Source organism: Terrapene carolina, unplaced genomic scaffold (genome assembly GCF_002925995.2).
Source record: "Terrapene carolina triunguis isolate 2854851 unplaced genomic scaffold, T_m_triunguis-2.0 Scaffold789, whole genome shotgun sequence".
NCBI classification, from domain to species: Eukaryota; Metazoa; Chordata; order Testudines; family Emydidae; genus Terrapene; species Terrapene triunguis.
This window is the reverse complement of record NW_020665140.1, coordinates 3,143,844-3,158,898: the sequence shown is the minus strand read 5'-3', so window position 1 is coordinate 3,158,898 and position 15,055 is coordinate 3,143,844. Positions and strand designations below refer to the sequence as shown.

At 39.3% G+C, this 15,055-nt stretch overlaps 1 protein-coding gene across 1 annotated transcript in view; it reads left to right on the top strand.

Moving 5' to 3' along the window:
• Positions 1-15,055, top strand: part of GRID2 (glutamate ionotropic receptor delta type subunit 2) — a 1,014,260-nt gene that overhangs the window by 828,378 nt on the left and 170,827 nt on the right. The window contains exon 11 of the mRNA XM_024197621.2: positions 3,461-3,773. Within this exon, the coding sequence (XP_024053389.2) occupies positions 3,461-3,773 (313 nt within the window). The remainder of the gene's footprint in view (positions 1-3,460; positions 3,774-15,055) is intronic.

Here is a 15,055-nt window from a genome sequence, read left to right as displayed (position 1 = left end):
TCATGATTGCAGTTAGTCAATATTGCAGTAATCTCCTGTTTTTTAAATGAATCCTTCGCACTCTCCAAACTATATTGTTTTTCATCCAAGGATATCAAAACATTTAAAAATGTTAAATTAATTATACCTCACTGTACTCTTGTGAGATAGGGAAATATATTAATAACAATTACAGTTGGTTAAATAACTGACCTAAAATTAACCAGCAATGGCTCAGACTAGAGATTAGAACAACTCAAGACTGCTAGGGTCGCTCTATAACCACGAAATCTTACTCAACAACAGACTTGAATCAAACATACAAAAAAATTGCATTTAGTCTTGTCTCTGTTAATTAATTATTCGTGAACTGACTTTGACTTTTACAAGTTGTTAATTATTCAAAATTGATGTACACTTTATGTGGAAAACATTTCAGAGTGGGTCATTTGCAAAGGGTTCTCAGCTCTGATTATTCTGGGGTTATGATAGGTCATCAGAGTCGTATGGTTTTCTTTAAGCTCTTCACCTGAGTGATTGAATACTTTTATAAAGAGGCAGAAGGAAATCAAAGTGACTTTCAAGTACATGACTGAGTCTTGTGCAAACCTTCACTCTGATGAATCTGCACAAATATTCCTGAGACTTTTGCTGCCTGTGAATCAAAAAACATCAAACGATCATTCACTGAAAACTAACAGAAAGGGATATGAATACAATCAAAGTGAATTCATGAGGCCAAATTCTCTACTGGTGTAAGTCAGTGCAGCTCCATTTAAGTCAGTAGAGCTATCTTGGTTTAGACCTGCTGAAGCTTTGGCCCATGACTTTTATGCAAATGAATATTTGAAAATACTTTTTTGCCCAACTCATCTCAACACTACCCCTTCCACACACCCTCACACTTACACAACTGTAGAAGATTATTGAAGTTTAAGTTCAGACATCAATATTAACTTTTGTACTAAGTACATCAAGCCCTGTCTAAAGCTTATTGTGATTAATAGTGTGGCTGTACTATGTGTAGCGGAAAATATTGACAGAAAATGTCAAAACGAAGTTGGGATTTTCAAACTGGATCCTAATCCTTGCCTACTTTTTATTTATCACAGTTTCATTCCCATGCTATGCCACTTAAGATATCACATACATCTCAATATTTGGCTAGCAGTAATTCCCGCCTTGTTTGGACATAGATGAAAGAAACTCAAGAGAGTCAATAAATTAATAGATTTGCTGATCCTTTCCAGTATTCATACTTTTTTTGTTCCCTAGAAAGGACCTCATACAGCTTTAATCACAGAAGCTAATTACATCAAACCAGTAACAACTTTAAGTATGTTAAATGTTCCTTTCCATATGGGAAAAAAAATCTAGAGTTTACAGTCTTTTTATTCAATATTTGAATTTCTTTTAAAAACAGTGTTAATGTGTCTGCTTGAAGTACCTCTTCTATTTTCACTGCACTTATAATTGCATGTGTGACGGGTTGGAATAAAAATATAATAATAAGTCAATATAATGTAACTGGGATAAATTTAGAGAAAATACGGTAATAAGTGAATATAATGCAACTGGGATATGCTCCGTGCAAAAGGTCTCTTGTAAGGTATCATTACAAAGTGCATAATCTACTGAGTATGATCATCTGATTTGTATAAATGTACCACTCTTGTATCTAAAACTAGAAATATAAAACATAACTCTGAGGGCCTATTGTAATTATGTAAAGTGTGGGCCATTAATGATGGTTTGGAATCTTGATGACTCCCATTAACAAGGACCATTGTCTGCAGATGACTGTGTTTACCTGCAAGTCTCCCTGTATATGTGTGTGCTGGCAAGTGAGTAATGAAGTCTTGCAGTGACATGTGATCATGTCACCTGAACTGGAATCCATCTTTAACCTGGTGCTTTTCCAGTGAGGGGGGGGTGGAAACCCAGAGGGACAAAGGATTCCCGCCTTATGCAAAAGATATATAAAGGGGTGGAAGAGAACAGAGAGGGAGAGGAGCCATCATGGAGAAACCCCTAGCTAACACCTAAGCAGGAACAAAAGCTGTACCAGGGGAAAGAATTGTGCCCAGGCCTGGAAGGTGTCCAGTCTGAGAAAAACTTACTGAAGCATCTCTGAGGGTGAGATTATCTGTATTTAGTTTGATTAGGCATAGATTTGCGCATTTTATTTTATTTTGCTTGTGACTTACTTTGTTCTGTCTGTTACTACTTTGAACCACTTAAATCCTACTGTCTGTATTTAATAAAATCACTTTCTATTTAGTAATTTACTCAGAGTATGTATTAATACCTGGGGGAGCAAACAACTGTGCATATCTCTCTATCTGTGTTATAGAGGGCGAACAACTTATGAGTTTGCCCTGCATAAGCTTTATGCAGGGTAAAACGGATTTATCTGGGTTTAGACCCCATTGGGAGTTGGGCATCTGAGTGCTAAAGACAAGCACATTCCTGTGAGCTGTTTTTGGGTAAACTCGCAGCTTTGGGACAAGTAATTCAGACCCTGGGTCTGTGTTGAAGTGGACTGGAGTGTCTAATTCAGCAAGACGGGGTGCTGGAGTCCTGGAGCTGTGAGGGGAAAACAGAAGCAGGGGTAGTCTTGGCACATCGGGTGGCAGCTCCCAAGGGGGTTTCTGTGATCCAACCCGTCACAGCATGTGTGAAAAGTAAGTAAAATAGCACCTGCTGTAGTTGTGACTGTTGTCTTTAGGGACCTAATGTTTGTTTCAGAGACAAGCTGAGAATTGGGATGATAAGATCAAGGAATTTTATTAATCCCCTTCAGCTCTTAAATGGATTGTTTTAAATTACATAGATGTCTGTGAAACCAAGCCATTCTATGACACCTGTAGGACAGGTAACCATATGGTACAGTAGCTCAGTTTTAAGTGCTATAAAAACTCCAGTATTGAAGGAACCACATAGGACATTGATTATTCTACAGTTAATATGCAGCCAAAAAACCCAGGACAAATGAAATGTAATGACATGCAGTGGCCCTTTGTCATGATCCTTGGGTCGTCAGAATTCTAGGTATCATGTGGCTTCTGTCAAGAAACTAATTTCTTCTGAGTAGGAATACTATACACAAGGTCTACCTGTTGTCTCTATGACAATGATGTCCCTGATAAGCCAGGCCAAGAAAAATGACCAAAAGCAAATTTCCTCCAGCTATTATTTGTGTTTGAAATATTTTTCTTGATTTTTTGGACACTAATAATGCTGGGAAACTAATGTGCCTGAGTCTAGCCAGCCAAGGTTTGGTCAAAGAAATGTAAGATTCACGTGCAGCTATTCTGTTCATCTCCTTAGGAGCATTTTCATACTTACTTACAGCATACTTAAGACATTGGCCTTGGCATCAGTTTTTCCATGAAAAGTTTAGGTGCTATAAAGCAAGTTAGAGCCAAGATTTTTTTTTCTGTTGCTCATGTTAATGAATTCTCTTTTTTCTCTTTCTTAGAGAGCCGACATAGGGATTTCTGCTTTAACCATTACCCCTGATCGGGAAAATGTGGTAGATTTCACAACCCGTTACATGGACTACTCAGTGGGTGTGCTGCTTCGAAAGGCTGAGAAGACAGTGGACATGTTCGCCTGTTTGGCACCATTTGACCTCTCCCTGTGGGCCTGCATAGCTGGCACTGTGCTTCTGGTAGGACTACTGGTCTACCTTTTGAACTGGCTCAACCCACCACGCCTGCAGATGGGATCAATGACTTCTACAACACTGTACAACTCCATGTGGTTCGTTTATGGATCCTTTGTGCAGCAAGGTAAGAAGCAAAATTCATCTTTAGCACAGAGGAAAGTATACATGCTATTCCAGCTACCATGGATTCTTATGACTCCTCTATCCCTGGGTAGCTTAAAAGCATCCATGAAGTCTAAGCCTTTGACGTGCAGCAGCCTTCTGTATGTGTGGTGAAAAGCTCAGAATCATTACACGCTAGCCTGTTTTACTTTGTATTTGTCTAATTCCATAAAAGGCAATGTCTGTCACCACAACTCTGAGTAGAGTAATTCTAATCTTTTACTAGCAGGTTACTCATAAATAATGTTCATAATAGGTTCTGATGCCAAATAAGACAGAAAATCTTTGAAGGTAGCTTTGGGTCTAAATTTAGAATCTTCACCTGTGCACTAGGGTCTTATTACTATGTCTACTGTTGACTCATCTCAATATTTCAGTGCCTTTTTTAGTCTCACCTAGGCTTTTTTAATCTTATTGGATACTTTCTCTGTCTCCTCTAGCATTCTGATTGACTAAGGTTACTCCTCAGTGCCATTTATACTCTGTTTCTTCAAACCCGTGCCCCTTGGGCAGAAGTTTAGTCAGATATCCCTGAAGGATCACAGACTGCTGACCCAGACTTAGTAGATAAACTTTGTGCCACTATGTCTTAATATTCTGACATAGAAATTAGAGGTTAACACTACTACAAACGAGAATCAGAAAACCAAATCAAATACTGGCTCTGGAAAGGAATGTAGAAGACTCAGGAAACTAAAAATAGTTGGACAAGTGGAACAATAGCCTTTAGCATTTGTACGTGCAGTCTTTCCTGAGTCAGTACAGGCACAATAGATGCACATGTCTGCTAATCCACGGAGCATCTGCTGTATAAACAACCAGCACTGCTGCAGTCTCAAAGCTTCCACATAGCTCGTGGACTTAAGCTCGAACCTGGATGAAATTCTGTATATAAAGTGCCTTCCATTGACTTTGGTATTATGAAATGGAATGTTTTAGAAATTACATTATTCTCCCCTTTGGTAGTTGTCCAGATGGTCATGGTGCATGAGATACCCCATGATACAGAAAGAACCCAGTTTGACTTTCAGATCCCAGCTTGAGTTTGCAGAGTTGATAGTTAAGAAAAATCACTTCTGTTTACTGGGCAAATTTGATAGGGACTCACTGAGACACAAGATCCCCTCTGTCACCTTAACCACCCAAGCTCAGCTCTTGACATTGGCACTGAAGTTTTCCCCAAATAACATGCTGCCCACAGCCCAGGCATCAATTGCACCTTTCAGATGGAACCCATTTTTCTATGGATGGTGTGTATCCATGGGATTGTTGCTTGATATTGACCCTACCACCTGTACCCCATCCCTAACATCCTTAATTCCCTGTGATCCCCTAAAGCTGCATATTAAACATTTCAAAGAGCCAAGTTTGTTTAATTATCCACTTCAAGTTCATGAATTATCTGAATGGTCCACTTTAGCCCTTCCACATAAGTCTCTGCTCCCCAATGTATTGACTTGTTTTAGGGTCATAGCTCTTTTTGAGGCCATGACCCTCTGTTTGGTGCTCAGTAAGCAGACAAAGAAAAAATTCCCAGCCACTCTGGTGAGCCATATTAAACCAATATAAAAGGGCAGGAGGGGGAAAGAATGAGCACTGGAAGGGAGCATGGAGAATGAAGTGTGAGAGCCACAAATGAACGAGACGGGAACAAAATAGTCCAGATGACAGATGGGCAGAGTTGTTGGAAAGAGTGAAGAAAGGACATTTCCTCAGGAGATTCACAAGCCTGGCTTTTGCTGATAGGATGAGGAGTGTGAGGAGTTAGTACGAATAAAAGCCACAGGAGGGACATAATGGCTGATAGCACGAAAACTACTGTGGGAAGCTTGCAGAGGAAGCCCACAAGCTTGGAAAGCTGAGAGAGGCTTTTACTTGAAAAGAGAGAGCTTACCCCACCATGTGGATTTTCAGCACACACTTCTCACAATCCTCTGTGAGAAGTGTGAATGTTCCTTTTGTTTCTGTTGTGTGTGTGTAGAGTCAAGGAAGACGAGTCTCCTTCAAATAGCAGGTGGAAGGACACCCCTTAATTTGGTAGATGAGAAAAAGACACGAATTTAATAGGGTTGATAGAAAAATATATGAAGTTTACAGACTGATTTAATCATGAAGACTCAGCGGGCCTCAGGATTCCAGTGCAATAGCAAAAAGAGATTCATTTATAATGTCATCCAGTATTTCACATTCAATTTGTATGTAACAAAAACTGTGTTAGCTGAAGTTCTATTGTTTACCAACCCTAGTGAATACAGGAAATAATGAAAGTAATTTCTATTGACAGATTAACTGGCTATAGTGGTAGGTTTGCCTTCTGCAGTCACTCGTCATCTGCTTTTCATGCAGCAAAGAAGTTGCAGGATTTATTTGTTTTAGAATAGCAAATCTGTTGCTGTTAATTGTGATTGACACATCTTAACCAAGGTAGCATAGGACATTTTAAATACTGTCATGTTCACTTAAGAAGTCCTTTGGCTGCTGATTTAAAACATGACAAGGTACTCATTTCTATTATCAAAACATACAGACACAAATATTTTTATGTCCTGCACTGAAAGAAACAAAGCTGCATGATCCTAAGACTGCTAGAGCTTTGGAAGCACTGTATTTTTTGCTTAGGCCAACCAAACACGTCCTGGCTTCTTTTTTCATGTTTTAAGTAAACTAAAGATACTTGAGCACAGTGGCTGATTCCAGGCTTAACCACAGGTTTAAATGAAAAACAGGCCTTTAGAATAAAGATATATGTTATGCTTTAACAAACTGTGTACTCTATTTAGTTAAGAACAGAAGGAACTACTTTCACCAGTTAATTCTAAACTAACTAAAACCTGTGCCGTTTATACAATAGCTATGGTCTGTTGTGATAATTTGTATTTTATGTTAAGTTTAGCTTGCTGATGTGCTTTTCAAATCCCATTTGTCAGTTTTAACCTTTGCACTTTCGCAAGCTCAAAAACACGGGCGAAAATAAACATGTTATTACCCTACACTAGAGTCAAATGGATAAGTCTGATGGTTGAACTGTGACTGTGAATTAATTTAATCTTTAGTGACAAAAGTTTAGGTTTTTTAAGTGTTTCCTGAAAGGCAGATAGTGTAGCAAAATGTGCAACTCTATTCACTTTTAATGAGTTACACAAGTGTAACCGAAGGCATAATTTAGCATTCAGAACATTTTTTGCTGGTCATGATGCACGAGATAACACATGACACAGAAAGAACCCAGTTTGACTTTCAGATCCCACCTGGAATTTGCAGAGTTGTCAGTTAAGAAAAACAACTCTTGTTTACTGAGCAAATTTGACTGGACTCATTGAGACACAAGATCCCCTCTGCCACCTTAGCCACTCAAGCTCAGCTCTTAACATTGGCCTTTAAGTTTTTCCCAAGTAATGTGCTGCCCACAGCCCAGGCATGAACTGCACCTTTTGGATGGAACCTGTTTTTCAATAGATGGTGTGTATCCCTTCTATCAAACCCACAATGCCATTTTTACAGTCTTTTTCCAGAATAGAAATGTGGTTTAACAGGAAGATATAATTCCCTGGGGTGTGGTGTTTTAACACCGCCATCTTTGGGGGGCTAATGAGGTTAAACAGCTTGTTAGTAGGCCTCTGGGCTTATGAAACATGTTATGCTGTGGCCTGTTTGTTGAAAGAAACCATAAGTAGAAACTAAATGGTTCCAGGAGTGAATGGACAATGCACCTATTCTACCAGGAATAGAGAGGTGTACAGTACAGTACATCAAGAGGCAGAACACTCCTACTATGTGGATTATGAGGCTGCTATATGGGTTTTGTCTCTTGCTCATTTCTCCTGAACCCCTGACAGAAAGAGCCACAAAGATTAAAGCAAAAACAAAAAACAATATAAATTGAGTCAAAATCTTTCCAACTCATCTATGCATGAGAGGCTTCATTGGTGAGTTAGTTTGGTTTTAAACCTGAACCATTCACTCAACACTGATGCAGTCCATTTGTATGTTTCCAGTTATTGAACAGCAAATCCGCGTCCAGTGTATTAAAATACCTGACCTTACTACTACATATATCCATGGTACTTGATCTCTAATAAAACTCATTACCTCACCCCAATATAATGTGATGTGTCAAAGGGAGAAATAATTTAATGCTGTTGGCCAACTAGTGGCATGGGTTGCGTCACACTAAAAATAAATGCTGATCAGTTCATAGCTTTGTGCAGTTCAGCCAGGCATGACAATTTGTAACATCACCCTTCTCTCTGTAAGCACTTTATTACCTATGGATTTGCCTTACACAGCGTGACCTGACTAAAAATGGAGGAAATGAATAGATTCAGATTGTGGAGAATTTCAAATTTACGGTGAACTTTACCTTCATGATTTTTGAATTTATTCTTTTTGACTTGCTCATATTCGAGGGAAACTACCAAGTGGCAGAAGACTCACATAATCTATCACAAAACCTTATATGAATGGAAATATTTTATTGAGTTAATGTTTAAGTCAGTAAAAACAGGCGTTTTTAGTTGCTGATGTGGGTTGTTTTGTGTGTGTGTTCACAATTTCCTCTGTAGCACTGGAAACCTACTTGCAGCAGAATTCAGGAGTTACAGAGCTCAGGGGACATGACATAAAAGCAGGGCCCTAACCCTGGCCTCTCTACTACAAGACCCTTTGTCTCTGCCTTCTCTCCCCACATTTTCTTTCTCTGTCTCCCCACTCCTCACATTTTCCCTTCCATGCCGGTACTCTGGGCTCCCATTGGTGCTCCCTATTTCTGCTGCCTTCACCTTTGTTATCCCTTCTACCCCTATTTTTGCTGAGAGGTGCACAGCTCACCCTGTAGCCATGACATGTTAAAAATATCCAAAAAAGATCTTAATGCTACTGCTTATAACAGTGTTGTGAAATAAATGATCTGGAAGCTTCACAGATTTGCCGTGTTTATGGCTTTTAGTTCTGATTAGATTAGAACTCTAGTCACAATTGGAGCTTTCTGACTTGCTGTCAGGGATGTCAGTAATGATCAATTATGTTCCTAATGCCCTCTAAATGAGCAAATCTTACTGTTTTCCCTATTTAAATTCCATTTTATAAGATCAATAAGACTCCAAGCACTGGCACTTCTAGGCGATTATAGCACTTCTTGGAGGGTTAAAGCCACAAAGCCTTCAGTCGTGTCTCTTTTATTAACATCCAAGGTGTGCTATAATCTTCTACAAATGCACTGCCTGAAGCGTACTGTTGCTTAATAATTTACTCTGTCATACTTATCTTCCTCCTGGCATATCCCTAATAGCAGGAAACCATTACCTGTGACGTTCTTTTCTATTGATATTTTCTCTTAATTAACTGTACACCATTCTCTATCAATTCAACATTTAGAGCAAAACTCTGTCAGTAAAACTGTTTTGAACAAAAGTAGCACTATTGAAATGCTATGTGGCGTTAATTATTATTGTTATGGCTGTTCAAATTTACGCCAAGTCTTCAGCATAGATTGAAATTCTTCTGTAATAACTGACTCATCTGTAGGCTAAGAGCATAAGAGGAATAAACTTATTGGCACCGAAGCTGTGCAGTCAAAATACTCACAAAATAAAATTCTCATGGCATATTGGCACGTAAACCTATCTCCCTTCTTTCCTGATGCCTTTGAAGGTGGAATTAAGATATACTGGGTATTGTCATCAAGCTACTCTATCTCTTGGACACATTACCTGCAAACAAATCCATGTCATTATCTCAGTTGTCTTCATTCCACTAACAATTAATCTAGTAATTTATTTTTCTGTTGTTATTAAACCTATAAATGCGTCCATGTATATGTGTGTATATGCAGTAGAGCTGTCACTTTAAAAGTGTCATTATAACCTCATGATTCTGTCACCCAGTGTTTTTCCAGATGCCCCTCAGTGTGGTCCAAACCTGTTAACACTTTATAAATTATGGGCCAAATTTCAAATAAATTGGTGGCTGTGTTGCATTTATCAAACACGTACAGAATGTTTGATACATTGATGCATTTGCAAATATTTCACAAGTACATTTTGTCACCTCTGCTTGAAAATCTAGTCCTAGGTCATAGTCAGAATATTTACAGTATGTTCAGAGTTGTGTTAGTTAGTCATTTAAAAATCACTAGCATTAAAATGCTAGTGGATTTGCTTAAAGTTACCCTCATATTGAAGATAAGTACCACGCAGTCCTGGCAGGAGCCTGAACTAATGGGTTACTACCTAGCTTTTCAAGTGATGGCACTGTATTAATGGGACAGTATATTTAGATACAGTGCATCTGACATACTTGTTGTGAGGAGATAAAGGATGAATGAATCTATGAAACCCCAGAGAACATCCTCCTTTCCCAGGGACTAGCTCCCATCCGGATTAATTGACTGTGAGACGATGATGTCTCCCTTGGTATAGTAAAATGCCGATTGGGGTCTAGTGAGGCAAAGGAAAAAGTATAATTGAATGCCTGGGAATCCAGTCATAAGAGAGAGGAAATCTATCTCCCTCCCCCCCCCAAAAAATATAAGTTAATTATTTTTTATGGAACAGTTTTTAAATTTCAAGAATTTCTCATAAACCTGTATAACATGTATGACTTACAGGATGGGTACATTTGAATCAGAACAAGTAATTAACTTTCACTTTACTTTCCAGATTGCAGAGCATATATAGTACATATCTAATTGATGAAACAAAAAGGAATAACTTGGCCAAGAAACAGACATTTTCTTCCACGAAAAAGCAATCTAACCTACACATACACCTGGGAAAGCTTAGAAGATGTTCAGTAATTGCAGAGGTTAAACTTGCAGACCGGCCTTAGTCACTTGTTCTGCTGTTAGAATTTCCTGAACTGCAATTTACACTGTAAACGTGGGAATTTCAGGGTTTAGAAGGCTTTTTTTGTTAGCTTTTCAATCTGTCTTCTATATCCACAGTTATTAAACATCCTGGCCTTCTGTTTGGATGGCAGAAATCTTATCCACAAATTGATCCAACCTTTTCACTAGAGGATACGGTAGGTGCCAGATGAACATGAGTTTAGATGGGAACTCTTGGTAGATTTCCATTCCTTTCAGTTCTGCAGGGAGTCCCTCCTCCGTGGCAGTAGCACCACACTGGTAACCACCCACGTCGCTTTTCTTCATAACACCAGCTGGTATTTTGGTACCAGGAAAGATTGCCTGAAGAGTATAAAAACAGGAAAGGCTCAGAGGTTTTTCAAGCTGACAACAACATATTATTCCTTCGTCAGCTGCTGAGTTTTATTCCCAGACCCTCTTCCAATATTAAAATGCATATAACAGGAGCAAGCCAAAAATCACTTTACAAAGGAAGCAGATCAAAACACAGGATGAGGCTTTTGAATGTGCTGGCCAGCCTGTTGCTGATTGCTGAGACTGGGTCCCTCGCCCCATAGAACCCTGAGAGCCGTTTTCTCTCTGTCTCCCAGTTTATGAGTTAAGTAGGATTATCTTCACTACAGCAGGATCCCAGCATAGGAGTTGGCAGCAGCTAAATTTAAATTCTTTGGGAATGGGAATGGAAGGGAAGAAATCACAGATTTGGGCTTCATCCTTTAAGTGCTTTTAAAGTTATTAAAGTGGTGTTTGGCTAATAAGTAATGAAACCTGCCTGTAACTCACCAACTGAGATGAATGTATATGTGTTGGTCTTAAACAAGATTCTCCTTCTCTGTCAGCTGTGTAGGGCAAAGGTAACAGCGAAGATGGCAGATAGCAAAGCTTCTAGACACAGGCTGCTAATGAGCAATGATAATAGAACCATGTAGTTGAGTGGGATCATCAGGTTTTCATGCCTGGAAATAGCAGCTAGCAGAATTCTTTAAGTATCAACATATGTTTAATTTATTGCATTAGCTACTTCCCCCCCCCCCCCCCCGCCGTCCCACTTCTCTACAGAAGTAAACATCCATTGGCCAGTTAAATCAGCTTTAAGGCTGATTTGCACTTCTGAAGACTCTGACCCACTGATTTCAACAGAGTAATTGCTCATTCACACCAAGAACCAGGCCATTTAAATGTGTGGCCTGGTAGTAGTGTATTAAATAAATAAACTGTATTACAGTAATATTCAAGTCTACCCTAAATCCTTAAAAGGCTAAAAACTTTCTATGTGTGCTGTGAAAAATCATTGCATTACTTTAGGACATCTAGGTTTGGGTGAGCTTTTCAATAACATTATTTGACATATTTAAGATAGAATTTCAGTCTAAACTTCAAAATGTATTTACTGTTGTAACTTAATAACAACAATAATTAGTGAGGGGTGAACGCCATAAGATTAGGAGTTGAATTCAGACAAGCACTCCAAAGTTTGGAGTCTTATTTCAGTTCTTGAATCTGCAAGATTGAGCTATTGTATATGAGGTATTTATGGTGCCCCTACCACCATAATATTAAGGTGTCAGTGTCTGGTGCTGGAAATTGGGAAATAATCCTAAGGACAGGTTTCTCTTAAGGTTTCTAGTGTTTCTTAGTAGGTTGGCAATAGCACAAGTTCTTTCCGAATTTCATCATTTCATGTTCTAGTCCCACCCAGAATTTGGAAGCACAGAGATGAATGCAAATGAAAAGTAATGAAGAGCAAAGATAAATGATCTCACAATGTTCAGAAAAGCTTTGGTCAGTATTAGAAAAGGGTGAAGTTTTGGTGGAAAAAGCAGGTTCTTTTTTTCCCCCCTCCACCAGTTTGTTCATTCCTGCCCTTCCTAATATTGTTATTGGATTGTCGTTTAGTTTCCTTGGTGTTCTATTAGCTCAGTTTGGGCCAGAAGGGAGTCTTCCCTCCTAACAGTAGAGTGTTCATAATGCCCTCCCGCTCTGGGTAGGCACAGAGATCCAGTAGTGCTTTAAGATCTCATTAATGACATTAAATTGAGCAATGTTAAATATATGTACATATGATCCGTTTGCAGTTAACTCACAATTCCTGTTACTATTCCTGAAGAGAGTACATACAATATCCTGGAACGGCCTGTTGACAAGGTACCACTATCTCAGTTGTATATGACTAGGCTTCTTGCTCTGTTATGTATTTGTGCAGTAGAGACTAATTATGGTTGGATTTTCAAAGGTGTTGAGGATTTGTAGCTCCCATTAACTTCCATAGGGTTTGTGGGTACTCAGCACTTCTGGAAATCTGGCCATGTGTGAGTTTTTGCAGCACTGGATGCCATAGTCTATAAAATAATAACTAACAAATGCATATCTCATGAATTTATGGTTTACAGCAGTGTGTTTACATGTGCATACAGTGGGGTATAGTGCAAATTAATGGGCTTGATTTTGATCTAATGCTGGTCAGAATTGGATCCACTGTGGGGACACTAGCACAAATACAGAAATTCTCCAGGTGTCAGATAGAGACTATACCTCAAAACAGTGTGTTTGTACATCTGCAGACATAGGGTCAAATAGTGGAGTTTTGAATGTGAAATTATTGCACTGAGATGTGTAAAGGTAGTGAACGACAGTAGGATTATATGCTCAGACACGTTTGGTTGGTTGTTTGTTTTAACAAAAAAACACTATTGACCAAATTGCAGAGCAATATTGCAGAATTATTTATGATTATATAATCCAATTAGATGGTGTTTGGCAATCCAAGAATTTAATTTAAAAAGTGTGTTACTGGGATATTTAAGAATGGACTTCATCAACTTTAACTCTAGGCTAATACGGTATTTTTTGTTGAAATGTAAACAAGAGATGGGCCTCAAGATTCATTTTAGAGAGACTGGGCAACAGCAAAATTGGAACTTGAGGGTGTTTTGATTATAACAATGTTTCTCAACCAGGGGTACATGTATCCCTGGGGGTACGCAGAGGTCTTCCAAGGGGATACATCAACCCATCTAGATATTTGCCTAGTTTTACAACAGGCAACATAAAAACACTAACAAAGTCAGTACAAACTACAATTTTATACAAACAATGACTTGTTTGTGCTGCTCTATATACTATACACTGAAAGATAAGTACAATATTTATATTCCAATCCATTTATTTTATCATGATATGGTAAAAATGAGAAAGTGATCTTTCAATAATAGCGTGCTGTGACACTTTTTTGTATTTTTATGTCTGATTTTATAAGCAAATAGTTTTTAAGTGAGGTGAAACTTGGGGGTATACAAAACAAATTAGGCTCCTGAAAGGGGTACAGTAGTCTGGAAAGGTTGAGAACCACTGGGTTATAATATACATTGTTATCATTATAAATTTTCAGCAAAAGATACATTTTGAAATATAAGTGCCTAAATCCAGGGCCGCCCAGAGGGGGGGAGGGCAAGTGGGGCAATTTGCCCCAGGCCCCGGGCCCTGCAGGGGCCCCCATGAGAGTTTTTCGGGGCTCCTGGAATGGGGTCCTTCACTCACTCCGGGGGCCCCGGAAAACTCTTGCGAGGCCCGGGCCCCCGGAGCTTCTTCCGCTCCAGGTCTTCAGGGGCAATTCGGCGGCGGGGGGTCCTTCCGCTCCGGGACCCGCCAACAAAGTGCCCCGATGACCCGCGGCGGGGGGTCCTTCCGCTCCAGGACCCACCGCCGAAGTGCCGGGTCTTCGGCGGCAATTTGGCAGCGGGGGCCCTCCGCCGCCAAAGACCCCAGATCCCCTTAATCCTCTAGGTGGCCCTGTCTAAATCCATATCTCAGCACCTAGATACAAGTGGCCTGGTTTCCACAGATGCTGAACACTCACCATTGCCATTAATTTAAAGGAGACTTACCTAAATTTGGATACAAGTAACTAACATTAAGCACCTAATGTGAAAACTTTATGTACAGTCATTGCTCTTCTTTTTTGACAGCAGAGGAGGACATTGAAAAGCACTTTTATAATCCATTTTCTAACAACTTTCAAACTACAATTTTAGGAGCACAGTAAGCTCTATCTATCTTCCTATCTGTCTGAAATTACAGCACTAATCACTTCTGTGTCTAGGCACTAAATTATTACACATTATTTGTTATATACTTTTTCATCTATAATGCATTGCATTTTTCATTAGAAAATTTAGCAGATTTTGCAAACTCTGTAGAAGGATGGAGTTCAGTTGTTGCAAAAGCTAGTGGTGCCCTATGTGAGTCACTGCCTTTGAGACTCTGGGTTTGTGTATAGCTTCTGCAAGATCCAGAGATTCATTCTTACAGCACTTGGGCTGTCAGACCACTAATGCTGGATATTAGAAACCCAAATCCAGAAAATCTGTGTGTCAGAAGTG